The sequence below is a fragment of the Anopheles bellator genome, chromosome 1 (assembly GCF_943735745.2).
Source record: "Anopheles bellator chromosome 1, idAnoBellAS_SP24_06.2, whole genome shotgun sequence".
NCBI lineage: Eukaryota > Metazoa > Arthropoda > Insecta > Diptera > Culicidae > Anopheles > Anopheles bellator.
Genome location: NC_071285.1, coordinates 47,208,432 through 47,234,022, shown reverse-complemented (window position 1 = coordinate 47,234,022; position 25,591 = coordinate 47,208,432). Strand labels below are relative to the sequence as shown.

The window sequence follows — 25,591 nt, the reverse complement described above, 5'->3', positions numbered from 1 at the left end:
TGACAGTTTTCGTCAAACCCTTCAAATGCCAGCAACAGACGCAACCAACAATAAACATGGAAATTGCGATTCAAATGCCGGACAGAGCCGCCCAGTGTTTGGTGGCCGTTGCCCAATGGGAAATTTTATTTCAATTGAACTCACTATTACCCTTCGCTCCCTAAAAGCAGCTACAGTACAAACTGAAATGCAAAATGAAATGAAAACCAGCGGCCCCGAAAGCAGTGCTTACGCTTGTTTGCCCTTCGCCGCTTCGCGCTCCATCGAGCGTTGCTTTGCCTTCTCGTACAACGGCATCAGCTGGCCGTTCTGGGCGAGCAGCTTCAGCAGCTCGACAATGAACGGTAGATAGTTGTGTTTGCGTCGCACGTTCTCCATCTTGTACCGCTTCCGTTTGGCCAGTTCGTCTTCGATCAGCAACCTTAACCGTTCCACTTCGTCCATCTTCTCCGCCTGGTTGCCGTCCGCCTTCAACAGCTCCTCTATTTGGCGCACATAAATCAGTTGCCGATCGGACACGATGGCCATAAGATTGAAATGAATTTCCCCTTCATTGTACCGCTGGATACGCTTCTCAATGATCGGTCGCACCACCTTTAACCAATCCTGACCCGGCCCGACCGCGCCGAGATCGATTGGTCCCTCTTTCAGCCCGTCGAGTTCGTACAACCGTCCGTCAACCGGCACGTAACCGACGAAGTGAAACACATCCTCGTCCTTGTTGGCGTTCTTATTGTCCAGCTCGAACAGCGTTTGCCGGGCGAAAGAATTGTGGACGGTTCGTATCTGGCTCGCGTTACTCATCGCTAGGCCTTTGTTGTACGCATCGAAAGAAATGACGAAATCCTTGAAATCCGTTAACATCGAGCCAAGCTCAATGTCCGGGTGTGTCGCGTTTAGCAGAATACTCAGGATCGCCTGCGTTGCACACGCATTATTGATGACCTGCTTCGCGAAGAAAATCTTCTCCAGCCGACTGTCCTGAACGATCGATCCAGCCGGTTCGTCGTCCTTAACCCATTTGAAAAGAAATATCAATCCATGGATAGGTCTACGAGACACAGAACAAAGCGGGTCAGGTTAGGAAGAAGTCCACTGGCGAAATGTTGGGCCGCGATGCGAACTTACTCCAATTCTTTAAAATTATCCTCGTCCAAACTCCACAGCTCTTCGACCTGCACTCCTTGCACTCCTGAAGGTGAAGAAAGGGGAACTTTAGCACGCACTGTTCCGGCCATTGACCACCGTCCGTACGCTCACCAAACTCCTTTATCAACTCGGTGAACACCCCGGGATCGCTCTCAATCAGACACCATTCGCCAGCACTGTCCGACATTTTGAGCCGTTCAAAGGAAGAGTTCTTGTGGTTCTGTGTTCTATCGATGATTGTCTAAAATATCAGCAAAGGTTCGCTAGGTCGCTGGTTTCCCGTTTTTGTGCTTCGCTTCTGCAACGCAACCTGATTCGCGATTTTTTTGACAAGCCCCATGATGGCAACGGAGACCAAGGTTCGTATAGCCGGCTTCTGTTTGCTTGCAGCGGTTTGTGCGTCCATCTGCAATCTGCCGGCGGACAGTCCTATGTTTATGAAAAATGTAATCCACCAAACTGCAAACAATTCAAATTGTTGCCAATCCGATTGCTGATAGTGATTCAGATCGAAAAAGGGCGTAGCACGCTTGAGCCGCGGAAAGCAAACAGTTCAGCCCACTCAGGCAACCCTGCAACCGATGGCGTCATTGACAGCCCCGTTGCAAGTCAGATTTCTTCGATCGCTGGCGAAGGTGAACAACAGCGATTTTCCCCTTTTTCTGCGGTGTCGCTTTTTGTGCGTGATGTTTCTCTTCCAAATTCTCGGCAACCCTTGTTTCGTGTGTCCCACCCGGAAGTAGGTTACATTCGCGGAGAGCGGTGCGGTGCGGTCGTCGGAGTGATGAGAATGCCGTCCGCAAGCGGCACCCTGCCTCTGCGGCGGCGGCAGCGTTGATGCAGCGCGCGGGGTGGCGTTTTTTCGCTCCGTTGGCGTGCGTATGTGCAAAAGCCAAGTCTCACCGTTGGGTGCCAGAGGGTGGCGGCACTAGGCAACACAATCATCCGCGGTGCAAATACGAGAAGAGTGTGTCCTTTCGTTCGGTGTATCCTTCCACGGGCGGGAGGCGTGGCGTGCCTTTCAGCAACAGCAACATCAAACGAATCGCGCCGTTAATCTGTCTAGGAACAAACACATATACACGCACCGGTTGCCTCTGGCCACAGGGCAAAGTATTTCACGGCAACAACAAGCCAGCGCTGCGGACACACGATGGTCGTGTCGAAGGAAGGCAAACGGCGGCGTAAGGTGGCCATTTCGCAAACGGGTCCCGGCGCTGCCACCACCGGAAGCAGCCCGTCAACGAGTGCGGCAGCCGAGCGGGATCTTTCGCCCCCGGAAATACCAAAGCGGTACGTAATGCGCCATTTGTGTTGCGCCTTCCGGGGTTATGTCGTCACTGTTTGTATTTGTTTTCTTTGCCTCGTTCCAGACCAAAGGTACACGCGCAGCGCAAGTTTGCCCAGGGCCAAGGAACTACCTCGTCATCCGCTTACTTAAACTCGTACTCTTCTGCGCCACCAACGCCAGCCAAGGATGCACAGGGTCGTCCGAACGCGCCTGGACCTGGAAACGGCACCGCTACGTCGGTGTCTGCCGGATCCGGAACCGGAACCGAGCTGGTATCCCAGGTGACCGAACTGTTGCCGAATATGCGACCAAACACGGAAGATTTTCTCACGTTCCTGTGCTTCCGTGGGACTTCCGTCCTGCCACCGGCATTGGATTTTTTCAACAAATCCTCTCCCGCATCTGGCGGTGGTTCGTCGACGGCCACCGGGAGAGCGGTTCCAAGTGCAACGGGAAGTTCACCAGCTGCCGGTGGAAGCGGTTCCCGATCAAACGTGACGGGGTCAGGCCGTGCGCGGAAAGAAGAATCGAGTGCCACAGTGTCAAATACGTCCACCGTTTCCAAAGCACCAGCGACGAGAGCCAGCACAGGACCGGATAAATCTGCGACCTCAACGGCCGCTACTGTCACCGCGCAGGCAGCAACAGCGGCACCAACTACGGCCTACATGCCATTTGCAGTGCGCAAACGGGCCGAACCGCCACCCGACGTACGGGCGGATCGAAAGCGGACGCAGGACAAAATGCAAGCCTTGCGTAAGAAGTATCATGATCAGCGGGTCGCGAAACTGCGGGCCACTGCGGGCGGCAAGCAACCGAGTGCCGCAACACGGGGCGCTGGGGCAATGCACACCAGGTCAGGGGCCAGCAGAGACCGCGAAAGCACGGCTGAAGAGGCTGACGACACGGAGGAAGAACGGAAGGACGGAACAAGAAAGGCCACTAGGCGGAAGCAAAACAAAAACGAATCGAAAGCAGCGGCGGAAGAAGATAATGGTGTTGACGATGATGAAGAAAACAACGATGATGACGATGACAGGAAGAAGGAAGGCGGTGTTGCAAGTCGTCGAAAAAGTGGGCTTCGCAGTGGCACAGTTCCGGCTGCCCAGGCCAATGTTAAGGTTGCATCGAAAAAGAACGCCAAAGGAAAGCTCAGTGAAAAGGAAGAGGCGAAAAAGGGCGATCAATCAGCGCCGGTAAAACCGGGAGCGACGGAGCCAAGAAGTAAAAGGTCACCGCGTCAGGAACCAGCCGTCGATGAAAGTCCAAAAGGGACGGCTACCCGTGCAGGCAGCAGTGCCAGCAGCGGGCCAAAGAAGAGTGCAAAAGCTACCACAAAAGATGTGGAGGGGAAGGAAAAGCGCACGACGCGACTATCAGCGTTACGCAGTCCGGTTCCGCAGTCTCAGAAGCAGCAAGGTAAACGTTCCCCGGAGAAAGATGCAGCCGGTCCGGATCCGGACAATTCCTCGTCCGATGATGATGAGCCACTGTCGCGAACGGTGCCCGAAAAGCGGTCTCCGGTGGCCGGTAAAACGACCCGTTCTGGTCGGAGTCGCAAATCGGACCCGACGGCTGGCGGCGAAAGGGAGTCGGGAGAAATGCCTGACAAAAAAGCGCGTCGTTCCGAATCGGTTCTCAGCAGGCGTTCCGATGTGAGCTCACGCAGATCGGAGCTGCGTGACCAAAACCAAAACGCTTCCGGTGGGTCCGCTTTGTCGAAAAACATGCGGGCCAATTCACGCGGAAGGAAAAAGAACGACTCCACGACGGTTTCGCCACGATCAATCGCCAACGAAGTGAATAACGACGCGAGCGCCTCTCCGCCCCTAGCAAGTGGTGGCGCTGGTCGAAAGCAGGCACAGAGTAGAAAGAAGCGGGAAACCACTCGGAGTTCTCCGGGGCTTACGGGTGCGTCACCGGAACCGGTCGAACGGGCGAAAGCGTCAACGACCACAACTAGCACGACACCGGTCGAAGGGTTTGGTGCGTCCAGACCTTCACGGAAGACGAAAGAGGCTGCCACCCTGTACATGGAGCTAATTGGCCGCAAGCTCAATCACGACGATAAATCCGACGACGACGATGCGTCCTCGCTGGACAGTCTGGAGTTACCGAACGTGCGCAAATTGCAGCAAATGGAGAATGAACTGAAGGCAAACGCAGGCAAAACTAAGCAACCGGGGTCCGTGGCAGCTATGGGCACACCGTCAAAGGCCACCGTCAAATCGAAACAGGCTGTGGGCGAAGAGCGAAAAAAGCGGAAATCGAATGCATACGAAACGTCTTCACCACTGGACGGTGTTAAGGTTGCGGACACCGGAACAAAGAAGCAACTGGAGAAAAGCTTCAGCGATTCCGATGAGGAACCCTTGGCCAGTAAGTTTCAGCGCAAGAAGCAGCAGCAGCAGCGCAAAGGCAAAGCAAGCGGCAGTGGTGTTGGCACATCGTTGAAACATTCAGCGGAGGACAAAGCGGAGCAGTCTCCCGGACAGCAGGACGAACCTTCCACACCGACGGGGCAGCGGCAAAAACGTGGCACAACGTCAGTTGCTTCTCCCGCTGGTAAACACAATGGAACCACACCAACGGGGAGCGGCCCGGCGCTTAAAACGCCGGTCAAGATAGTGTCACGGACCAATAGTTCCCAAAATTCACCCGCCATAGGTATTGTTGCCGGTGGAAGTACCGATCCTGCGGGATTGCGAAGCCCTGCCACCGATGGGCATGGCTCGGCACGGCTCAATCGATCGGGCGACAATAACACGACACTCCAGTCGATAATGGCCGAGGCAGGTGAGAGTCCCGCAAAGGTAACACCTGCGTTGCTGAACATCCCAACACCAATCACAGCAGCGGACGTGCTGAAAATTCCCACCTCACCACCATTTGCGCGGCAAAATGTCAAACCTTCCGGTGAGCTGGCAGTACCAGGGCAGCAGATTCCGGGTGCTGTTAAAACCGGTACGGCCATTGCCTCAACAGGCATCAACGCCGGACCATCGTCAGACATTCCCTTCAATCGGCCTCCCGCTAAGGGTGATTTTATCGCACTGGACGATACCGACTTTCTGAAGGGTTTCGAGCAAGGCCAACCATCCGAGCAGAACACGCCGTCGAAGCCATCGAACTCACTGCTCGGCAATTTGTTGCCGAGTAAAGAAGAGTCGGAAAAGATCTTTGGTATCGCCAGTGTCAGCTTGGCCCAAAGTTCCGGCCCTCTCGATACAAAGTGCACCCTTGGGAAGTGTGGATCAGTTCACAAACCCCCGCTTGGGCCACCGGTACTGACCGAATCGCTCCTCGGGGGTCATCTGTCGCCCCGCGATCGTCGCAAGGCGAAAGTAAACATGACGCACGAGCAGATCCAGAAGTGGATTGACGAATCGTCTTGGTCACCGATCGAGGACGATCTGAAAGAAGACCTCGAAATCTCGAGTGCATCCATGTGCCGAACACCGCCACCACCGGGGCAGGCGGCTTGGGAGCGGTTAACGGATCCGGGTGGACCGGAAGCGGCGACGAATGATGTTGATGCACCGTCAACCCCGGCCACAGTGGCGTTGGTAACATCTACACCGGTTAGCACTCCAGCTGCCACTGGTGTCGCAGGCAACGGACGAAGTGGCGTGGAAGAGAACGATCCGACAGCAGTGCAACAGGTGGTCGGCGGTCTGTCAACGGTCCAACATCATACGGTACCCGTCGGGGGAGTAAAACTCTCTTCGACGGCGACGGATCTTCCGGCTGCGATCAGCCTTCCGATTGCGACCACCACGACGGGTGTTGCGGTGCGAACGGATCTGATGGAGAACAAGGGTAGCAAGATGGGCCAACGAGAAAATACCGCTGCAATCGCGACACTGGTAGCCTCCGCTCCCGGTGGTGCTGGAATGGAAACGATCGATGCGAACAGTGCCACATCGGCGAAAGGAAAACGTGAAGTGAAAGAAACACGTCGAACCAAAGCGGACACATCAACTTTGGCCACCGCTGCTCTCGTTGCGACACAGGCAAAGTCGCAGTCACCGGCCACGACGACGACTGCGATCGATCGGAAACCTATCTACCGTTCGGCAAGCGGTCGGACACCGGTTTACAAGCAACAGCAGCAGGATCTTTCGGTAGCGAAATCTCAACAAGCCCAGCAGGCGACGCTGATGTCCGTCGCGTCTTCCCAGCAAAACACTCTCCTTCAATCGACTTCATCGAAGATGGCGTCGACCACACCACAAGGCAACAAGTTTGGGGCCTTCTCGCCGATCAACGAGACAAGCGTGTATTCGTTCGACAAAGAGGAGGATTTTATGCCCGTTGCCACACCGTTCCGCAGGCAACATGGACGCCGCGAGTCGTGCAATTCATCGGCTCGTGACGAACCGACAACCACACCGTCGGGGATTACCAAACGTGAACCAAGCGTTACCCCGTTTGATGTAGCAGGTGTCGGAGGCTCTACAGTTGGGGGTGCGGCCTTTCCAAAACCACCACAACAACTAGCCAACAGTCCAGCCACAGGATCCACAGGAGCTAAGGCTGCCGGTCAACAGCAACCAGCCGCCAGTATGACCCTTAGTCCGAGTGAGACCCGTAAGGCTGTCGACATCGGTAGCAGCACCCGTTCCCGTGCAACGGCGGCCGCCCACGGCCAGGAGACCACCCCGGAAGAGGAGAAGGGACCGAAAACGGCACCAGGGCGGGCACGGGCAGAGCCGAGCATGAAAACGGAACCGGTTGGCGATGAGAACGATGCGGATGGCCAAACGTTTTACATACCCCTGCAAGGACCGTCGGCAAGTGCCGCGGGCTCGAAATCATCCGATCAACTGATACAGGGTGTGGCGGTGAAGCTGGGCACCGAAGGCCCGGACGGTCCGAACCAGCGGGTTATCATGCACGCCAAGTTGGTGACCAAAGCGGAAATGGGAACCAATCCGACGACCCTGCCGGACTCGATGAACGTGCAGGAGTTGGTGAAGAGTCTAACCGCTCAAGCAGCGGCCGGATCGGGTGGAGCATTGAGTAAGGACATGGGAGTTCTTTCGAAGCTCGTTCCAATCGGTACGGTACAGCCCCGCTTCAAATCTCAACCCGAAAGCAGCCCCTCCTTGACGGGCGGGGCGGAAAGTCGCACCGAAGATCGGAACAGTGCCGAACCGGCGCCCCGACCCGGGGGTCTTTCGCGCATCAATTCCAACTCTTCCCTGTCGTCGCAACGCTCGAAACCGACCAAAGCGACCGGCAAACAGCAGAATCGCTCCGACGCGGTAGTGGTTCCATCGCCGCAGGCCGACAACAACACGGCCTTCCCGCGGCGCGATGATCCGGCCCAGATGGTCGAGGCGCCAGTATTTCGACCGACCGAAAAAGAGTTCCAAGATCCGCTCGAGTACATCGAGCGCATCGCACCGATTGCGTCCCGGTTCGGCATCTGTCGGATCATACCACCGGCCAGCTTCAAGCCCGAGTGCCGCATCGCGGACGACATGCGCTTCATGGCGTACAATCAGTACGTGCACAAGATGCTGCACCGGTGGGGTCCGAGTGCAAAAGAGTACGCCGCCATCAAGAAGTATCTGGCAACGCAAAGCATCAACCTGCAGTCCCCGCCCGTCATCGGAGGCATGGAGGTGGATCTGCCGCGGCTCTACCACACGGTGCAGGAACTGGGCGGTCTGAAGGAGGTGATCGAGAAGAAGCGCTGGGCCCGCGTATCGGAAGACATGTGCATCCCGAAAGCGGCGCACGATCGAGTGTCGAAGCTGGACGACATCTACTGCAAGTATCTGCTGCCGTACGATACACTGTCCCCGGGCGAGCGCCAGAAGTTGTTCGACGAAGTGGAAGCGGATTGGGCGAAGCGAGAAGCCAAGGCACGCCGCAACGCAGACAAGGGGGTCGGCTCGGAGGTCCGCACCAGCGGCGAGTCGGACGAGGACGAGGAGGGCGATTCGAACGACGACGAGGAGGAGGACGAGGACGAATTCACGATGGAGTGTATCGTGAAGGGGCGCAACATGCCGCTGAACCAGTTTTTCCGGATCGCGCGCAACACGATGTCGCTGTGGTTTCGCAACGGCGAACCGACGGTGCCGGAGATCGAGGCCGAGTACTGGCGGCACGTGGCCGTCCGCGATAGCCACGTGTGCGTGCACTCGGGGTCGATCGATTCGAGTGCATTCGGGTTCGGGTTCCCCAGCCCGAAGGTGAAGGGCTCGTCGTGTGCCAAGCACCCGTGGAACCTGAAGGTGCTGACCAACAACAGTGGCTCGATACTGCGCTCGCTCGGCCCCGTGATGGGTATTACCATCCCGACGCTACACGTGGGTATGCTGTTTAGCGCTTGCTGCTGGTACCGCGACCCACACGGACTGCCCTGGATCGAGTATCTGCACACGGGCGCCAACAAGATCTGGTACGGGGTCCCGGATGATCAGAATGCCAACTTCCGGGCGGCCCTGACCGTACTCGTGCCTACGCACTGCCAGAACAAGACGATCTGGTTGCCGTGCGACACGGCCATGGTGCCCCCTCACATGCTGACCGATCGGAGCGTATCGCTGTGCCGCACCGAGCAACAACCGGGCCAGTTTGTGGTGGTGTTCCCGCGGGCATACACTTCCAGTCTCTGCACCGGGTACGCCGTATCGGAGAGTGTCTACTTTGCCACCAATGCGTGGCTAGACACGGCCAAGGATGACTTTCGGGTAAGTGGGCAATCGATCGTCAACGTTTGAGGATCATTCGATTGCTGACGGTTTCACATTGCTCTCGTTTGCAGGACATACAGGAAAGCTGTGAGCCGACAATGTTCTCCGTGGAGCAGCTACTGTTTGCGATCGCTAATGATCAGCGCAGCAACCACGATACCCTGATGCAGGCGTATCCGATGATCGTCGATATCTACGAGAAGGAGAAACAAACGCGCCAAACACTCAAAGTAAGAGGCCAACTCGATGAGGGACCATTATGGTTTTCAAAAAAAAAATCTCGATCTTTAATCCCCCAGAATCACGGTGTGACGCAGTCGGAAAAGATTGAATCGAAAAAGAAAACGGTTTCGCTGGAAGAGTTTGAGTGCGATACGTGCCGGGCCAATCTGTACCTTTCGCTGGTGAAGGTGAAGGTGACGGCCGACGACGACGACGAGGACGACGGCGACAGTGCCAACACGGTCGACGAGGAGGAGCGCATCTACTGTCTGAAGCACACCGTCAAGTATCTGGCCGATGGCCGGCTGCAGACCAAACACTGCCGGCTAGCGTACACCTACTCGCTCGACGACATCGAGGAGCTGCTGAAGAAGCTGCAGGATCGCATCGCCAACAAGAAATTCACCAAATCCGTTGTGACCGGCGGCAGCGCTGGTGGTGGTGGCGGCACTGGTGGCGTTGGTGGTGGTGGCGGCACAGCGCGAGGCAAATCTTCGATGCATTTCGCATCCACCTCGTCGCAGTCCTCGTCGTCATATCAGGCACCTAGTCATAGTAAGTTCTCCGGAATGGCAACGATGCTAAAGTAAGCGTGGGTCGCATTTGACAGGAAGCCTTTGCTATCAGTTACCATCATCCAGCAGTTCGATTACATTACGGCACGATCGGTATGGCGCTGTTCTTGTAGCGTGTAGTCCTCATAGAAGCACCTGTGCCATTCGGTGAAAATGTTTCGCTTTACGAGCGAAGGTAACTCGGAGACACCTTCCTTCGACCTTTCGGTCCTCGGTCGTTCGGCCTTCACGATGTATCATATCAAATGCAGACCCCCCCTCTGTCGACATGATGACTAGTTTGAAGAGCGTGCAGATGCTGCACAAAAACACGATCGTTCGGCTTCGCGATCCTCCGTCTTCGTTGTAAATGAACTCCCGGAATTGTCCGATCTACCCGTGTGTGGTACCGGGGGAAGGTGAATGGAAACATTTTAGTGCATTAGCATGTGTAGGCGTTTAGAGTGCAATGGGAATGCCAGCAATTAGCGTGTGCGCTCCGGTTTCGTGCAGATGGAGCTTCCGCACACTACTTTACCATTTGTCGTGTAATATTACCGCGTAGAGTTTATAAACCTTTAATAATGCTGCATGTGTTAGGTTAGACAGCTTCGCTCACAGAATAATGTCCCCATTTCCTTTACCGATGATGTCCTGCTCACCCAGTGTTCCTTTGTGTGGCAATGTAAGAACCAGAAAGCTTAGCCGACGATCGAGACCGGGGCCACGATCGCCCCGGCACTGATGTGGGGAATTCAAAGCTAGTAGCAAGCAAATACGCAATCTTTTAGTAGCATAACCGTTTTTAAAGGCCAATTTAATCCATCAACCTGACGGTAGCTTTATTTTTATAACAACAGCATATCTACACCAACTACAACAATGCTCCACACAATCCTTTTGTATGGCGCGCTTCACGGGGACGGGCCGTTGCTTGGACGGGGCCTCGCGGTGTGTAAATGTGTGTTAGCGTATCAATGGATGTGTGTGTGTATGTAGTGTAAGTGTGAATGTGGCATGTGCAGGACAAACTGGCGACGGGTGAGGCAATCTAAAACGCAGCAAATCCTATCGCTAGTCAACCCGATCCTTCGGACCGTTCGGATAGTGAATTCAAACAGAATTCGTTGTACCGTACATAATAAAATGAAGAAAGTGGCAACTGCGTAGCGTACAAGTGTTGCCATATACTGGGCACACCGGCGAACCCTAAGCCTGGCATATAAAGCTGAGCGTGATACGATGAAAACAAGAATACAAACTCCTCGCCAGGATTTGGGGAACATTCGGAAAAGGATAACTAAAACATAAAGTATAATCACATAGCGTTATATTGGCGGGTTAAGAGGAGACACATGGAAAAAGATAAAATTTATTTACCTAACGGTCGGCCCTGTCTGCCGTCGAAAAACGTAGCCGAACGGTGGACCCCAACGAGCGAGGCAGACAGAAGAAAGCGTATGGAGCGTGTGTTTGAATGAGAGGAATTCAATATATGTTAGAGATAGTATTCCCTACACTCCGGCGTCGGGTCTTTTATTGACAACATCCGAACTGTAGTGACCAAGTGACGGTAAGTATACGAATGTTTGCTAGTTCTAATGGCCAGAGCGAAAGTGAAAGAAAACTTGTACATGAAGACATTGCCAACAATAGTTTGCCAAATGAGGGTCAAACTCATAAAAATAAAGTCACACACTGGTACCGGTGTTAAGATCGCTGTTTCTTGGTCGGCTTCTGCTCGGGATCAACCGCGATCGTCTCCGGTTCCTTTTCCACCATCGCTGGTGACAGCTTTCGCTCGGTTTTCGCTACATACGGAGGCAGCGTCTGTTGCCGTGAAAGGTGCTCTTTCAACTGTTCCACCGTATCGTTGGCCACATGGCTCCGAATGGTTTTAAAATACTCCATGTAATGATGAAGATTGTGGCTGTAAAGAAACGGGCACGAGGATACGGATTGCAGTCGACGAAGATACCTGTTTTCCTGAGTTCCCTACTTACATCATCAGCAAAATGGGTCCCAACATTTCCCGCGTATTGTACAGATGGTGGACGTACGCCCTGGAGTGTGTCTGGCACGTGTAGCAACTGCACCCGGACAGAAGGGGACCGAAATCTTCCGCCCACTGGGCATCGCTAGTATCGAGTTCCGTGGTGAGCTTGTCCACCTCGAGCTTAGTCGCAACGTCGAACGAAAACACGATTGCCCGATGTTGCTGCGCTGCCTTCACGTACGCGAAGCTCGTATCGAACACATCGACCCCAGCGCAAACCATATCGAGGATCACGCTCGGATCGTACGCACCGAAGCAAAGGCGAATCTTCTCCTCCGGAAGCGCCTCACAAACGGAGGAAACGACGGGCAAGAGGACCGCGGAGTCTAATTGCGTAACGGTGCTCGGATCATTGGTGTGCAATCCATCGATTAAGTAACCGGCAAAGTCTACGTCCTGCTGTCGCAACCATTCAATCGCCTTTTCGCGTAGTTTCAGATTGTACCCTCCAACCACGGGGCCAATGACGTTGGCCGAGCGAAGCTTGTCCGACTGGCGGTGCCATTCTAAACATCGTTGCACAAACTTTTCTGTCCGATCAACCGACTTTTGTTCCCGCTTCTTGGAGCAACCCACGTCCGTGTCACCGTCGAACAGTGGCACGTACAGGTCCGGTTGAAATGTTTCCACGAGCGCCATATACTCCTCGGCCGTTACATTGCGCCGACCGCACCGTGTGTAAACCGGCACCGAGTCACGCTCCGGTACGCCGGCGATGGGTGTTTCGCTAGGATCCCTGAGGACCAGCATGCTGGCGGCATCCTTCTGGGCGATAAATTCACCGATTGTTGTCCGACAGCCGCGAACCGCTTCCTCCATGTGAATCGTGTTGGAGATACTAAGCTGCAGGAACTGGGGCTCGGGCGAAATGTGTTGCAGAACTTCCTTGCTCACATGCGGAATGCTGCCACCCTGAAACAACACCCGCGTTAGACCTCGGAATCTGCATCACATTGCACAAAACACCGGTGAAGATACTTACCTTCGTGTGGAAAATTAGGCCCGGTGTTTGAAGCGCCAAATTTGGTAGACGCTCCAAACCACCCAAAATGCCTAACCGGCCCGAACATTTGCTTACCGAGTTGAGCGTGAATATCATCGCAATCAACGTTTATCTTCAGAATGTGTGCTCAAACATGAACCGGCTTTGGGTGCCAAAATTCCGCGTTTAACCCTTGAAGTGCAACTCACCACGACATTTGGCTCTATTATTCTAGATCCACAAGGCTGAAGTCTGTCAGAGATCCTATAATCCTATTTAGTGATCCTAGTTTACTTATTTTTGATAATTATAAAAGCATATTTTCTTGCCAAAAGTCCCGTTTAGATGACCCAAGAAGTACAGTTGGGGAAAGCTTTTGATATCATGGAATATCTTAACACATTTATTTCTTCAACGGAAAACAGTTTACTTTTATATTGAATTGTTCGGGTTGGTTTCGGTCGTTATCCCAGGAGGCTTTGTGTCGCGTTTCAACCGAAAGCCTTATTTTGAGAAGTCTCGTAAACGCAGTTTGAAAACAATGGCGATCCACAAACTGTTCAGTGACCAATTTATTGTAATTTGCTTTAGCAGCTGTACAGATGTGTAATAAAGGTATGTTCAATTTTTAAACATTTTGTTTTCCTATAGTCTTACCTTCTTATATTTATATTTATTGGTTGTGTTATCATGCGGCGATCAAACTAAACAGTGCTAGAAAATAACTCATTCTATAAGATTGCCCATCCGTGGTTTGCATAAAATTTCTACTTTCCTTTCCTATCTGTACTATCTCCGTATCACAGACGCCGTTCGCTCGGTGCGTCCACTCCGTTCTTAGGTCTGCATCAGGCGACGACCGTCAGACCAGCAAGCACATTCCGGATGATGGTTTAAACACCTTTCTACTACATTCCAGTGGATGATGGGTTTATTTTTAAAATATAATATCTTTGCGACCATCTTCCGTACTATCCGAGGAGACTCACTCAGCTTTCACTCGTGCACGGTGCGTGAATGCGTGATGTGAGTGCGGAGTAAAGTTTGCTAGTTAAACAGGTTGCTAGGGCCGCAGGACGGGCTTCGAGAAACAAATAAATACGAACTAATTGGAAATACAGGCAAACAAAATCTAATCAACTTTTAACTACAAAAAAGAGTTGCTCAACTTCAGCTTCGTCGCCACGCAAAGCGAACTGCTTGGATTGCCGCACTCTCGGCACTGACAGCACCAGGTTCCATTGCATAATTTTTAGTACAACATCCATCTATTATTGCAAAATTGCGCCTCACCTAACAATGTTCGAGGAGTAAACGATTAAAATTTGCGTACTCGAGCGACGAGTAGATGAGTGAGGAAGGAATTATCCGCTTTGATTGCTACCCTGGAATGTTGCTGTGACGCGCCGAACCTTTAAACTTACTTCGCGGGGAAAAAATATAAATATGCTGCCCCATCATGCCGGCGATGGGTCTCTTTTTGGGATTTGATTTCTTCCGGATTCACTTTCGGTTCCTCACAGCTTCAGTTCTTCAGTATGATTATGAGTATTATGATCGCCAAGATTGCGGCCGCTATCAGTGCAAGAATGAACTTCTTCTTGCGCGCTTTATTCTGCAAAAGTGGCGAATTAAAAATGAATGTAAGTTGATTAACGTTCCTGACGTAACGTTCTATCTGTGGGTCGTTTACCTGATAGTGGCTAGCCTGTTTTAGCTGCTGTACACCTTCCGACACAAAGACACTCGTCTGCTCAACCGACGCCTCGATCGAATCCACCTGATGGCTTTGTTCGTATACCAGGGCGCCGAGTTTTTTGTAAATTTCATTTACGCTCACGATGTTCTCCTGCGCAAACATGAGAAGAATGCAGAATTGGCTTGAATTCGTTTGCACTTGCTACGCCTCATTACCTCCAGCTCCCGGATGGTACGCTCTTGGTCTTCCAGCGCTTGCAAATCGATCTCCTCCTGAAGTTGCTGCTGAGTTTGACCCCGCGAACCGGTGATAAAGTTGTCCTCGAACATAGAACTGTTGGTATTGCTGCCTGATGTGTTGTTACTGTTGTAGGTCGAGTGTTGCGAGCTGGCCGGCGGTTTGTGGAGCATCGCGCCCCCCGCCTGGCGGGCCTGGCGGATAGCATTCTTCTCCAGATCGACCGTTTTGCGCTGGACGGCCTGAAATGCATTTAGGGCAGCCGTAAACTCGTCCACAAGTCGATCGCACTGGATCTTAAGGTGTCGCTCTTTGCAGTTAGCCAAATCGTTCAACTGATGGGTGGTATCCGTTATCAGTTGCTGTGTGTAGGATAGGATTTGGTGGCTAATGAAGAGAAAAGCGGATGCATAACACATGTTAAAGAAGATTAAGGAGGACGTAGCGACTTAACCGAAAAGAATCATGTTGAAGAAATACAGGTCTGTGCTACTTTTCAATTGCGTTGCAGCCGGCATTCTTCATGTTTGTTGTGGCAATTGAGATAAGATGGAAGATAAGAAAAGCGCGTTCCTCTTCTGTTCACTCACGACTCTACTTACAGCTGTTGTTTAAGCTCCGGTGAATCTTGTGCCGTTCCGAACTGATTGACCTTGCGTTGCATAGCGGAAACTGTGCGAAGGGATCAGAAGAAACATTTTAAAATGAAGCCATACAATCTCCAACGAACTACGAGAAAGTGCGCACCATTTTGAAGGATCTTTTGAATGCTGGCCACAACGATTTGGGCTGTCCTTTGGAAGTCTGCCTCATTAGTAATGTTTGAATGCCCGGTGGCGTTGTTGTCGAACGAAGCGTAACTCATCTGTGGGGGAAGGGAGAACAGTCATGTTAAAGCGTAACGTTCGGAAGTGGTAATCGTGTTTAGGCCACCTTCGTCGCCTAACCGAGCAAAGTTATGGTTCAACAACGACATTACCACGCGCGAAGCGGACCAAATGTGGACGATAATTTGATTAGAGCAACGAGTGCTTTCGTTATATGAATCACCAATAGATGGGGTGGTTCCTTGGAGGTTTACCTTTGGGTTCCGACGCTTTACAGCTCCTGCGGATCGAACGTTCCAAACTTCTGTGCGCGCACTGTTGCCAACAAATTCCCAGCAACGAGCGTTCTTTGTCTCAAAGTGCCAAGTATCACCGGATAGGATTTTAACAAAAATTCCACGGGAATTATGTATTCACGATACACCGCACATGAGTCACCGACGGACGTTTCTTGTGTTGTAATGATGGAGAAAGCGATTGTGTTCTGATTCTGTACTACGTGTTTTTTTTTCACTTCTTCGGATGTTTGTTCGATTTCGGCGCTGAAGTAAACACTTTGCCACTTTAACTACGCGCACACAAACCACAGACAAAGCACAATGCAACACGAAGAAAACACGCCAACCGTGGAATTTACTTCCGAAATGCGAAACCAGATTGTGACGAAAAACAACTGATTTCCTCCCTTTGCTGGATCTGATTAAAATACGCTTTTTGCAAATGCATACAACGTGACAGTTCGATGTGTCAACGCTCCCCGTTTACAGCGTTAGGTCGAGACGCTACAAGGGTTTCACAGCCCAAGCGTTTTTATTTACCAACTTAAATATTCGATTAATTTCTTTTGGTAAATGGTTTTTTGGGTTTCTATTGGTCTCTATGAAAATTTATTTATTAACGATCGTTCTGCAGCCAAACATCTTTTGCATCCTAAATTCCTATCGCACTACAGCTGACTACAGCTTAAAGACTTCGGTCTGCGATGTTGACCCATCGTAAATGAACGTATTGTCCAAGGGGCGGTATTGCTTCGTGACTAATTTGATCAGTTCGTGCGCAATGCAACCGCCCATATAGCCGGAAATGCTGTGTATCTCCGCTCCACCGTAGCGGCATATTTCGTATACCAGATCGTCACTGATTAGCGCGCCGATGCCCAACTCGCTAAGCATCTTGCCGGCGAGACTCTTGATGCGCGAAGTGTCCGATTCTGCTTCACTTTCTCCCGGCACACAACCGTACTCGGCCTGAAATCGATCGAGAGCCCGGAGCACAAGGTAGTGGGCCATCAGCGAGTTTGGTGTTTCGAGGCCACTGGCAATGTTTGGTGCCCGATGGCCTTTTTCGAATTCATCGGCGATTTTCGAACCCCGCACGACTGCAATGTTGGCCGCTTCGCGACAAAACAACCGCACATCTTTCTCGGTAATAAGATCGTTCGGTTTGTTCAATTCCTTCAGCAGCTGGCGTGCCCGCCGAAACACAATTTCCGCATCGTGGGCCGCCTGCGAACGGTACACGTTTTGTAGCTTAATGTACGAGATGGTGTCGGCGGTCATATCCGGCAGCACCCCTGGAACCGGCAGCAAACCTTTGCCCTCGTTGTTGACGAAGTCTTTCAATGCACGGGCCATGATCCAGAAGCTGTTGCTCTGTGAAGCGACACGAAACGATCAGTTCGCGAGTCCATCGCCGGGACACGCTTGCTTACCTCCTTATTGATATTGACACACCGATTATCTTCGAGTATTTCCATCACCGCAGACGAAGGCTTACCGCCGCCAAAACTCGAGTTGACCGCTTTGATGGCTTCCTCGAAGTTTTCCTGTTCACCGCTCATTTTCGTTTCGATCAATTCCCGAACCTCATACTTCTCGCGGTAATTTGCCGGAAAACGATCGTCGTGGGCTGCGACCCACTCGTACAGGACCTTGTACAGCACCACCAGCCACGGTACCTTGCTCGTTAGCTCCGTTTCGTCCATGTGCTTTCGCAATCCCTCGAACGGGTGTTCCAGTCGCAGGTCTGTTTGTTTGTTGTCCGGGTGCATCTCAACGACACAGTGCTCGCGCACCTGCAACCGTGCCACGCCGTAGAAGCCAATCGATCGGGCAACGATCAGTGGTATGCTCTGCTCCCAGAGCACATTCGACAGCCGCACAATCGTTCGCTCGCTGATCGAAGTGGCGACGATCACGTCGAAGCTCCGGAAAAAATCCGGTTGATTTTCGATCAGCTGCTCCACGTGTTCGTCTATGTAGTCCCCGTTCACGTCGGGGTTCAGTTCGCGCAGCAGCTGCATGCACCGTTTCGCTCGCGGTTGGCCGACCGAACCGAGGTCGAGGAAAAAATTACACCCAACGTCCTCCTCCGTTACCATCAGATGGTCCACGATGGTGAAGCCACCGATGCCCGGTAGTACGACACCTTTCAGTACCTCGGCACCGAGCGCCGTGGCGTTGATAAGGCAAATTTGCGCATTTTCCAGCAATGTTTGTCCATGTTCGCCCCACAGTCTGGGTGGGAAGATGCAGAAACGGATGCGATTAGTTGAATCTAGTGGGAGAAAGAGTTCGCCGGAACATTACCTAATCTGTCGATCATATTTACGGCTTTTATCCGACAACTCCGGCGACTTCGGGGCGGGCGAAGACATTGTTTGGAAACACTAGTTTGAGAATGAGGAATTTAATGCAATTGCCCGGGATATGGCCCGATTTGTAGCGGCCAATGCTGACTGACCGGTTTTTTTTTATTTTGCACAAAAATTGGCATACGTCAAAGCTTGAAAATCAACAAACCCAATGAAAACTCTACTGCCTATCGGTGTAACGGGCAAGGAGCACTGGATCGATCCGGGATTATTTAATTATTTCTCCTGAACAGGGAAAATGAATTAATGCTACGATCAAACAAAGTGAGCCACTTTGTAGCTTAAAGAAGCAACCACAGACGGTTGGCACAAAAATGGTTTCTAGCTATTTGCCTCTCCACCGAGCATATTGACAGCTGACCGCTGCAGAATCGCAAACACTCGTGAACCTTTTTCTTGTGGGACAAAAGAAGACTGCGCAGTCCAATGCTAATGGTTTCGTTTTCTCGTGGCAAGGAGTGACGAAATGTTGTGTGATTTGTTTTCCGCATCTGTGCAGGTTTTGGCCATCGTTGACCGCAAATAGACGTTCGCGAGTTGTATTCCAACCATCCCACGGCCCTTTGGTGTGTGCGTTTTTGTTTGGAGCGCACCTGTTTCGCCCCCCGTCAGTCAAAGGAGGCCGTTCTGTTTATTGTCTCCCGAGGGCAAATCTCGAAAGCCTGCCGCACCGTAACAGCAACAGTTCCCATTTCCCTGTGTGTTGGACGAAGAAAGTGCACTGAGTGAACATTCGGCTTCGATGCCCGCGATTGGGGTGGCGGAAAACGTGTAATTCGCCCATTTACGCCTCACGCCTTCGTGTCACTTCGTTTGCGTAAGCAGCACTCGCGTGAAGTTGTTGTTGTTGTTGTTGGGAATCCCGCTCGTGTGCGTGCGTTGCGTGTTTTTGTTCGCTGATCCCGCGTGTTGCATGTTGGCGGAACAATGTCCTACCGCATTCTACGCAAGCTACAGGGCAATGAGCTGGAGATAAAGGAGCAAATTGATGAGGTGTCGGACGGTGGCGATGCTGATTACGACACCAACAGCACCAGCAGCCAGAACCGCAACAGCAAGAAGCAGCTGAACATTAATCGATACGATCTGGTAAGAGCGTCGGGTCTGGGTGTGTTCGGCTGATGATGATAACGATATTGATGATGTGTACACTCTTTCTAACAAACCTCTCCGTTTGACCACTTTCCGCCTCTTCCGGGACCAAAGCTGAACCAACAGCAATCGTTCTCGGAGAGCGAAGTGAAGGAGGACGATAACGACGAGACGGAAAAGGATGCGGCCGATGGTACGGTGAGCGTGCACTTGGCCGAGGCCAAGAAGCGCAAAAAGAAGAAGAAGAAGAAGACGGGAAAATACATGTCCAGTTCGGCGCGGCGCAGCAGCGAAGACAACGCGGACATCGAAGACGACTTCACGCGTACCGTCAAGGAGGTGGACAAACTGTTTGGCCATTTTCCGTCGCGCGATGCCGACCACCATCGACCGGCGCACGATGGATCGACGAAAGCATCGGCCCTGGCCGGATTGGCCACCAAGTCGCTGCTCAACGTACAGCACAAAAACTTGAATCCACAGTACGAGATGAAGCGCATGTTCGGCAGCAAAGTGGTCGGCGATCAACAGTAAGTTAGACCGGCTCTCTGGTGCTCCACCAATGTCGAGCTGACGTGCTTTACTTTCCTATCCCCTCAGAAACAAGCGGCGCAACGTAAGGGGTGGCTCACGGCTGCTAAAGTCTACCTATCTCGTGAATGCAAAGGATAATTGGCCGTCAGTCGGGAAATCGGGCATCTACATGAATCTTGTGCAGGCCCCGGATGTTGGTTCGTCGTCATCGACCGCGACCGGTCCGAAAGCGATTCTCGACAAGAACGTCATCTACTTCGCATTCGAGCACAGCCCCGCGTACCGGCAGTTGCAGCAAAAGTTTCTCGATGCCGTCGAAACCATGGACTCGGAGAACATTATCCGGGTCATTAAGCAGCACCCGTACCATGTGGACTCGTTGATACAGATGAGCGAATTGTGCACGATGTCGGAGGACCACGCGATGTCGTCGGAGTTGATCGAGCGGGCCCTGCTGGCCCTCGAGTCGTCCTTTCATACCATGTTCAGCTTGACGCAGGGAAACTGCCGTCTAGACTATCGGCGGCAGGAGAACCGGGCCCTGTTTATTGTTTTGTTCAAACACGCCCAGCATCTTGAGTCGCGGGCCTGCTCTCGAACTGCGCTCGAAGTCGCCAAGTTGATACTCTCCCTCGATCCCGTCAACGATCCGCTGGCGATGATACTGATCGTCGACTACTATGCGATCCGTGCCAAGCAGTACGAGTGGTTGGTCAATCTGTACGACGAATGGGAGGCGACGAACAATCTGTCGCAGCTGCCCAACATGGCGTACGCGTCCGCATTGGCACTATTTTACCTGAACCGTTCGGAAGAGGCCGATAAGGCGCTGCAGTACGCGCTGCTCATGTTTCCGGGCGTGTTGCGTCCGCTGATGGAAGAACTTTCGATACAGGCCGATTCGCGGATGTCGGGCCACAATTATTTCGGTCCGAACGCGTACAACAAGGCATCGGGTGCGCTGCAGCAACTGATGTCGCTGTACGTGTGTCGCTCGAAACTGGTGTGGCGTGATTCCAATCTTTTGCCATGGCTCGAGCGTAACGTACACACGGTTCTGGATCGGGTTGACGCGAAGGAGGACACCGTGGCCGACTACGCTACCAAGCGTAGTCAAAGGTAATGGCGAAAGAGAGGCAGCTGTGCCTTACGGGCAATGTTAATATGGACCAATCCGTGCCTTTCGCTTCCAGGTATGCCAACCCGCCCAGGCAGGTGCTTCGTCACGTAGTGCTGTCCGACTTTATGGAAAAGGTTCCCCTAGCACAGTTTATCAAGCTGGAACGGGAACCGGTCTTAATGTATGATCCCCTGCCTCCACTGGATACGGTCAACATCTACACCAGGTGCGTACCACGAGCTCCAGTTTCTCGAACGTGTGGACATGTTGTTGTGGTTGTCGTTTCAGGCCAACAATATCTACCCCGGATCAACGATTATCGAACCATCCGGTGCATCTGTTCCTGCAGTCTTTACTTCCAAGTTTCAACGTTCAACCGCAACGTCAAGTTCAACCTCCGCCACTCCAGCAGCTACCTATGGTGGATCCTGCCCCGGCCAACGTTGCAGCAGCCCTTCCCGAGGCTGCCAACAATGCACCGGGCAATGCAACGGCACGTGACCTAATGAGCCTGCAAGCGTACACGAGCGGGCTGAACACGATCGTGGACGCCATGCGCGAGTTCCTGTCCGGCATGCGGGCTCTCGAGCGTCCAAACGATGCGGACGTGGACGAAGCGGAAAGCACGGAAGGGGACGAACCGAATGACTATCTGACATAAACCATCAACGTAAGGTAGGAACCGGTAACGGTACGATAACGAAAGACTTATATTTTGCACTCTGTTTATGCCCTGGCTTCAAAATCATCCCTTCCCAGATATGGGCCAGATATATCGTGAAAGGTAAATCGAACGTTTGGCAAAACATACAGTAAAACATGCGCTGTGGAATGGCAACGGCCGGTAATATTTAGTCACTAGTTAATAGCTTTAAGCTCGGCTACGTTCGTGTTGTTGTTTTCTCTCAACCTTTCATTATGTGGCGCCTTTCATTCGTCTGCTTGTTATTCAATGTTTATCCCTTCGCGAGGAAATTATGCTGTGCATTTCCCCTGGTGAGTGGATCGTGTTGTAAGTTATTTAAGCTGGATGAATAGTTAGGAAGTGTTTATTTCTTCAAAAAATATAATGATACACAAAACATAAACGGCTTGGCCGGTAATAAAAAAGTAACTATTCACAGAATCGTAAGTGTCTCGGGGCGGTTGGCTTTCGACAAAAAGTTGGACCCGTAAAACGTTTTCACCATTTAAGATCGCATTGTTAAAGAAGTTGGAGATTTCCTGCATTCACCTGCATGGATAACAAACATTGTATTTTGTGCTTCAGTTAGTGAACAGACACTTTCAAAGCATAGCCAAATTCCTGAGACATCAATATCATTTCCTGCTATCCGTGTTTGGTACCAAAGTGGACGGTGTTCATAAAGCATACGATACAACGGTTGGCAATCTTCCTTCTCTAACATATTTAGAATACAAATAATTGTGTGTATCTGTTTGCAAGCTGAATGGGGAGATAGAAATGTAATACGTAGCTCAGAGTGATTCTTTCTGTGGCGCTTTGCTTGTACCACTTCTTTTGCACCGAGATATGACAATGAAAAGTAATGTGCGAAGGTGCCAACTATCACGGCACGAATGCGCAAATCGTTTCAGTTCTGTGGGCCCCATTCGCACATGCCAGTACTGGCGAGGCAATCACAATATGATATGTGCACAATCAGCTCCAGAAGTCAGCAAGTTTTACCATTATTTGCCACTACATTTGACCGGCTGCACTGCAATATTCCAGCAACGAGTTTCCTCGAGTTTTAGAAGCAAACCATTTTTTACTTACCATAATAGCATCATAGCGAGAACGATAATATGCGGGCGGAGGATTATAGTGACAAACACGGCGAGTGCGTGACCGAGTGACAACACACAAGTTGACCCCGGAGGAGTAACGCAAACCAGATAAGCACGTTCAGGGAGCGCGGTGAAACCGGATCGCGGCGGTGGCACACAGTCGTGACAGAGAAGCACATGGTTAAAAAATAGTGCACATAACGAGCGGTATATTTTGATGAAACTTTAATACTACTTCCTACGCTCAGCAGCACAACTTTGGAGAGTGTGTTTGTTGGAGAACTGCGAAAGTCAGCGTTCACACCGTAACATCTGACGTAATGGTATCAAACTAATAACAAAACGGTCAGTAGTGAGGGTTGCGCCTCACAATCGTGCGCAATCGACCGGGTGTAAAAAGGGCGATCTTTTAATAAATCATAATTATTGCTGCCTGCTGTGGAACCCGACTGGTGAACATAGTGAGGACATATATGCAAAACCTACTTGTAATCTGTTCCCATTCTTCTTTATTGTTGTTTGAGGAAGCGAAAAGTGGAAGTAAAAACTCTGGGAAGATCAATGGAGCAAACGATATCATGCGGTGTAGGTTCGCGGACCCAGAGCCAGATAAAGCGGGGTACGAGTTAAACGGTTAATGCCTCCATACCCTATAATATGAATGTTTACGTACAGTGTGATCCTTGAGGCAAACGAAAATGATTATAATAAAATTACATTCACATTTTTTCTGCAAACTGAACCGAGAGTGTTTGAGTTCTTCGCAACCTTTGTTTCCGTGTACTATTTTATCTATTATCTATTTTATACAGAAATTAATGTCGGGTAATATGTTTGTCCGCTCCACTCGTATACTCTACTGGCGCATCAATCATGTGAACGTTCTCATGCTGTAAAGGCTGTAAATGTTAGTTAGAAAATCTGTTTGAAAACGGTAAGTAAGTTCAATTTACAAACAGTTGCAAGAGTTGCGGTGGATAATAATAAGTTTTTGTCACTTCAAAAGAATGTTTTGATTTTACCATATCCGGTTGAAATACCCTGAACGCAGTGCTGCTCCTTAAACACACTTCTACGGCCACGGCAGGTTCAGGTTCTGCTTAAAATCTTCAATTATGCAGCAACGCGTTGAATTTAAATATGATTGGACCGCTGGACAGCATAATTATGCCATCACGAGTACACACGCGCAAGTGGCTCGAAAAACAAGATAAATCCTGATGCGATAATCTGAGGCCATAATTATGCATTCCCGGCCGTATGTAGCGCGGTTGGTCGGACGCGCTGGCATCCGAGCAGCGCAACTTTATTATGCCCCAGGAGTGCGGCCGAATGATACGAGCCGTACCGCACGGCCGGCAGGATGATTGAATGATGTCCCCGGTCCCGCCGGTCGGATGTCGTCATCATGATTAAGCAAACAAACAAACATCCCATTAATTTGCCCGCCGTGGATAATCTCTCGTATATCATTAACCCGGTTATTGTGGTGACTGCTCGGCCAAAGTGGCCACTCTTCAAGGGCGCAGTTTCTCGGTCGGAACGGAAACACTCGCGGGAACTTACGGGTTACTCGGTGAAATCGAAATGGAAAACTTTCGAATGGCGTTGCCACAAAAGGACAACAAACCAATAAATAAGAGGTAATTGAAAGCACAAAACTAAAAGGTCTGTCTCTGCCAACCCGAATGGCTTTCGTGTAAACATGCCGTATTTCCTTAAAACTTTAATCCCTCGGCTCCGAAACCTCGGCTCGCTTTCGCCGAAAAAGATGCCCCACAAGGGGACGGAAAATTTAAATTGGAATATTATCACATCACGTCCGGTTCGGTCCGGAGCACCCAGACCGGTGCAGCTTTCGACGCCCTTGACATTATCGTAACGAGCGTTGGGGGGTGAGCTAAAAAGGAAAGTCTACAGGCGAACTTCCGGTACGCGAGCCAACCGTTGCCCGTGGTTACGGCAAACTGATGAAGTGGCCGCCTGACTCCTGTCTGTCCGGGCGGGCAGGTTGTCTAATGCCGCAGGACCGTTTGCAGTTTGCCTGTGTCCTGTGTGTGCGCCCGAGTGCCCGAGAATTACTGCCGCATGGAGGGGCCCGTAACGAGGGATTGTTAACGACAGCCGAGTGCAATTACGGTTATGACTATGACTTTGTTGCATCGGAGCCGGATGTACGCGAATGACAGGTGCATCATCAATACGCTTCTGAAAGGATTGCCTTGCCGAGGAGCCTAACGATAATTGGAAGTTCTTGGCACGGGCCGGAGAAGTAATTCCGGGCTGTGTTTGTTTCGCGCTAATTACAGCTGCGAAATGCGGCGTCGAAGGCGAGTTCAAAGGAACAAAAGAAGCATTCCGATGTGTGAATCAACAGTGCGAGGATGTGTTTTGCGGAAAATGCTCGATTGAATGATACAATAGGCCAACCGAATCCGAAGCCTATTGGAAGGGACTTGTTTGGCTATGGATCGAAAGTTTTGCGTCGGGACCAAAATTATGAACCCGTGTTGCCGGAGGAACTCGAAGGTGCGTCGCTAACGGGCGAAGCCAAGGATCGAAATTGATTTTATTTGATCAATTTAAATTTGCAATTAATTTCAACATACTTCACCCCGCCCCACGAAGCAAGCCCGGCCCAAGCGGGTTCCTTCCGGCGGTCCTGCTGGACCGC

The 25,591-nt window shown here is 51.5% G+C and overlaps 6 protein-coding genes across 8 annotated transcripts; 2 read left to right on the top strand and 4 right to left on the bottom strand.

Moving 5' to 3' along the window:
• Positions 1-74: 74 nt before the first annotated feature.
• LOC131212002 (ubiquitin carboxyl-terminal hydrolase isozyme L5) lies at positions 75-1,459 on the bottom strand. Its single transcript, XM_058205717.1, has 3 exons — positions 1,261-1,459; positions 1,129-1,192; positions 75-1,051 (listed from the first exon to the last, which is right to left on the bottom strand). The coding sequence occupies exons 1-3, from the start codon at positions 1,334-1,336 to the stop codon at positions 229-231; spliced, it is 963 nt and encodes a 320-aa protein (XP_058061700.1). The 5' UTR covers positions 1,337-1,459; the 3' UTR covers positions 75-228.
• An 843-nt stretch (positions 1,460-2,302) lies between these two features.
• LOC131215746 (platelet binding protein GspB) lies at positions 2,303-11,437 on the top strand. Its single transcript, XM_058210140.1, has 5 exons — positions 2,303-2,442; positions 2,523-7,060; positions 7,136-9,147; positions 9,222-9,380; positions 9,450-11,437. The coding sequence occupies exons 1-5, from the start codon at positions 2,303-2,305 to the stop codon at positions 9,960-9,962; spliced, it is 7,362 nt and encodes a 2,453-aa protein (XP_058066123.1). The 3' UTR covers positions 9,963-11,437.
• LOC131215914 (queuine tRNA-ribosyltransferase accessory subunit 2) lies at positions 11,126-13,112 on the bottom strand. Of its 2 annotated transcripts, XR_009157055.1 has the most exons (4): positions 12,965-13,112; positions 11,930-12,894; positions 11,307-11,856; positions 11,205-11,226 (listed from the first exon to the last, which is right to left on the bottom strand). XR_009157055.1 is itself a non-coding variant. In XM_058210316.1 (3 exons), exons 1-3 carry the CDS (start codon positions 13,079-13,081, stop codon positions 11,637-11,639), a joined length of 1,302 nt encoding a protein of 433 aa, XP_058066299.1. In that variant the 5' UTR covers positions 13,082-13,112; the 3' UTR covers positions 11,126-11,636. The 2 variants fall into 2 exon arrangements, 1 of the variants encoding a protein (XP_058066299.1); XM_058210316.1 differs by having other exon boundaries at positions 11,126-11,856.
• Positions 13,113-13,471: 359 nt separating this feature from the next.
• Positions 13,472-16,412, bottom strand: LOC131209969 (syntaxin-7). Its single transcript, XM_058203149.1, has 6 exons — positions 15,982-16,412; positions 15,648-15,765; positions 15,503-15,572; positions 14,879-15,287; positions 14,658-14,813; positions 13,472-14,579 (listed from the first exon to the last, which is right to left on the bottom strand). The coding sequence occupies exons 2-6, from the start codon at positions 15,763-15,765 to the stop codon at positions 14,490-14,492; spliced, it is 843 nt and encodes a 280-aa protein (XP_058059132.1). The 5' UTR covers positions 15,982-16,412; the 3' UTR covers positions 13,472-14,489.
• A 232-nt stretch (positions 16,413-16,644) lies between these two features.
• Positions 16,645-18,452, bottom strand: LOC131216202 (nedd8-activating enzyme E1 regulatory subunit). Its single transcript, XM_058210627.1, has 3 exons — positions 18,316-18,452; positions 17,439-18,243; positions 16,645-17,379 (listed from the first exon to the last, which is right to left on the bottom strand). The coding sequence occupies exons 1-3, from the start codon at positions 18,381-18,383 to the stop codon at positions 16,684-16,686; spliced, it is 1,569 nt and encodes a 522-aa protein (XP_058066610.1). The 5' UTR covers positions 18,384-18,452; the 3' UTR covers positions 16,645-16,683.
• Positions 18,453-18,793: 341 nt separating this feature from the next.
• LOC131209831 (ribosome quality control complex subunit TCF25) lies at positions 18,794-23,659 on the top strand. 2 transcript variants are annotated; one of them, XM_058203092.1, is made up of 6 exons: positions 18,794-19,469; positions 19,587-20,002; positions 20,073-21,125; positions 21,200-21,352; positions 21,415-21,801; positions 21,886-23,659. In XM_058203092.1, the coding sequence occupies exons 1-5, from the start codon at positions 19,308-19,310 to the stop codon at positions 21,785-21,787; spliced, it is 2,157 nt and encodes a 718-aa protein (XP_058059075.1). In that variant the 5' UTR covers positions 18,794-19,307; the 3' UTR covers positions 21,788-21,801; positions 21,886-23,659. The 2 variants fall into 2 exon arrangements, with proteins under 2 accessions (XP_058059075.1, XP_058058996.1); XM_058203013.1 differs by having other exon boundaries at positions 21,415-23,659.
• Positions 23,660-25,591: the final 1,932 nt, after the last annotated feature.

Coding starts and splice junctions, on each gene's coding strand:
- LOC131212002 (XM_058205717.1), bottom strand. CDS start 1,336: ATGTCGGACAGTGCTGGCGAATGGTGTCTGATTGAGAGCGATCCCGGG. Junction 1,193..1,260: donor CGAGTTGATAAAGGAGTTTG/GTGAGCGTACGG, acceptor CTTCACCTTCAG/GAGTGCAAGGAGTGCAGGTC. Junction 1,052..1,128: donor GATAATTTTAAAGAATTGGA/GTAAGTTCGCAT, acceptor TGTGTCTCGTAG/ACCTATCCATGGATTGATAT.
- LOC131215746 (XM_058210140.1), top strand. CDS start 2,303: ATGGTCGTGTCGAAGGAAGGCAAACGGCGGCGTAAGGTGGCCATTTCG. Junction 2,443..2,522: donor CCCCCGGAAATACCAAAGCG/GTACGTAATGCG, acceptor GCCTCGTTCCAG/ACCAAAGGTACACGCGCAGC. Junction 7,061..7,135: donor CGACATCGGTAGCAGCACCC/GTTCCCGTGCAA, acceptor AAACGGCACCAG/GGCGGGCACGGGCAGAGCCG.
- LOC131215914 (XM_058210316.1), bottom strand. CDS start 13,081: ATGATATTCACGCTCAACTCGGTAAGCAAATGTTCGGGCCGGTTAGGC. Junction 12,895..12,964: donor GCCTAATTTTCCACACGAAG/GTAAGTATCTTC, acceptor GTGTTGTTTCAG/GGTGGCAGCATTCCGCATGT. Junction 11,857..11,929: donor GGACCCATTTTGCTGATGAT/GTAAGTAGGGAA, acceptor GTTTCTTTACAG/CCACAATCTTCATCATTACA.
- LOC131209969 (XM_058203149.1), bottom strand. CDS start 15,765: ATGAGTTACGCTTCGTTCGACAACAACGCCACCGGGCATTCAAACATT. Junction 15,573..15,647: donor TCAAAAGATCCTTCAAAATG/GTGCGCACTTTC, acceptor CCCTTCGCACAG/TTTCCGCTATGCAACGCAAG. Junction 15,288..15,502: donor CCGGAGCTTAAACAACAGCT/GTAAGTAGAGTC, acceptor TCTCTTCATTAG/CCACCAAATCCTATCCTACA.
- LOC131216202 (XM_058210627.1), bottom strand. CDS start 18,383: ATGTCTTCGCCCGCCCCGAAGTCGCCGGAGTTGTCGGATAAAAGCCGT. Junction 18,244..18,315: donor AAATATGATCGACAGATTAG/GTAATGTTCCGG, acceptor CTTCCCACCCAG/ACTGTGGGGCGAACATGGAC. Junction 17,380..17,438: donor GTGTCAATATCAATAAGGAG/GTAAGCAAGCGT, acceptor GTCGCTTCACAG/AGCAACAGCTTCTGGATCAT.
- LOC131209831 (XM_058203092.1), top strand. CDS start 19,308: ATGTCCTACCGCATTCTACGCAAGCTACAGGGCAATGAGCTGGAGATA. Junction 19,470..19,586: donor ACATTAATCGATACGATCTG/GTAAGAGCGTCG, acceptor CCGGGACCAAAG/CTGAACCAACAGCAATCGTT. Junction 21,126..21,199: donor GCTACCAAGCGTAGTCAAAG/GTAATGGCGAAA, acceptor TTTCGCTTCCAG/GTATGCCAACCCGCCCAGGC.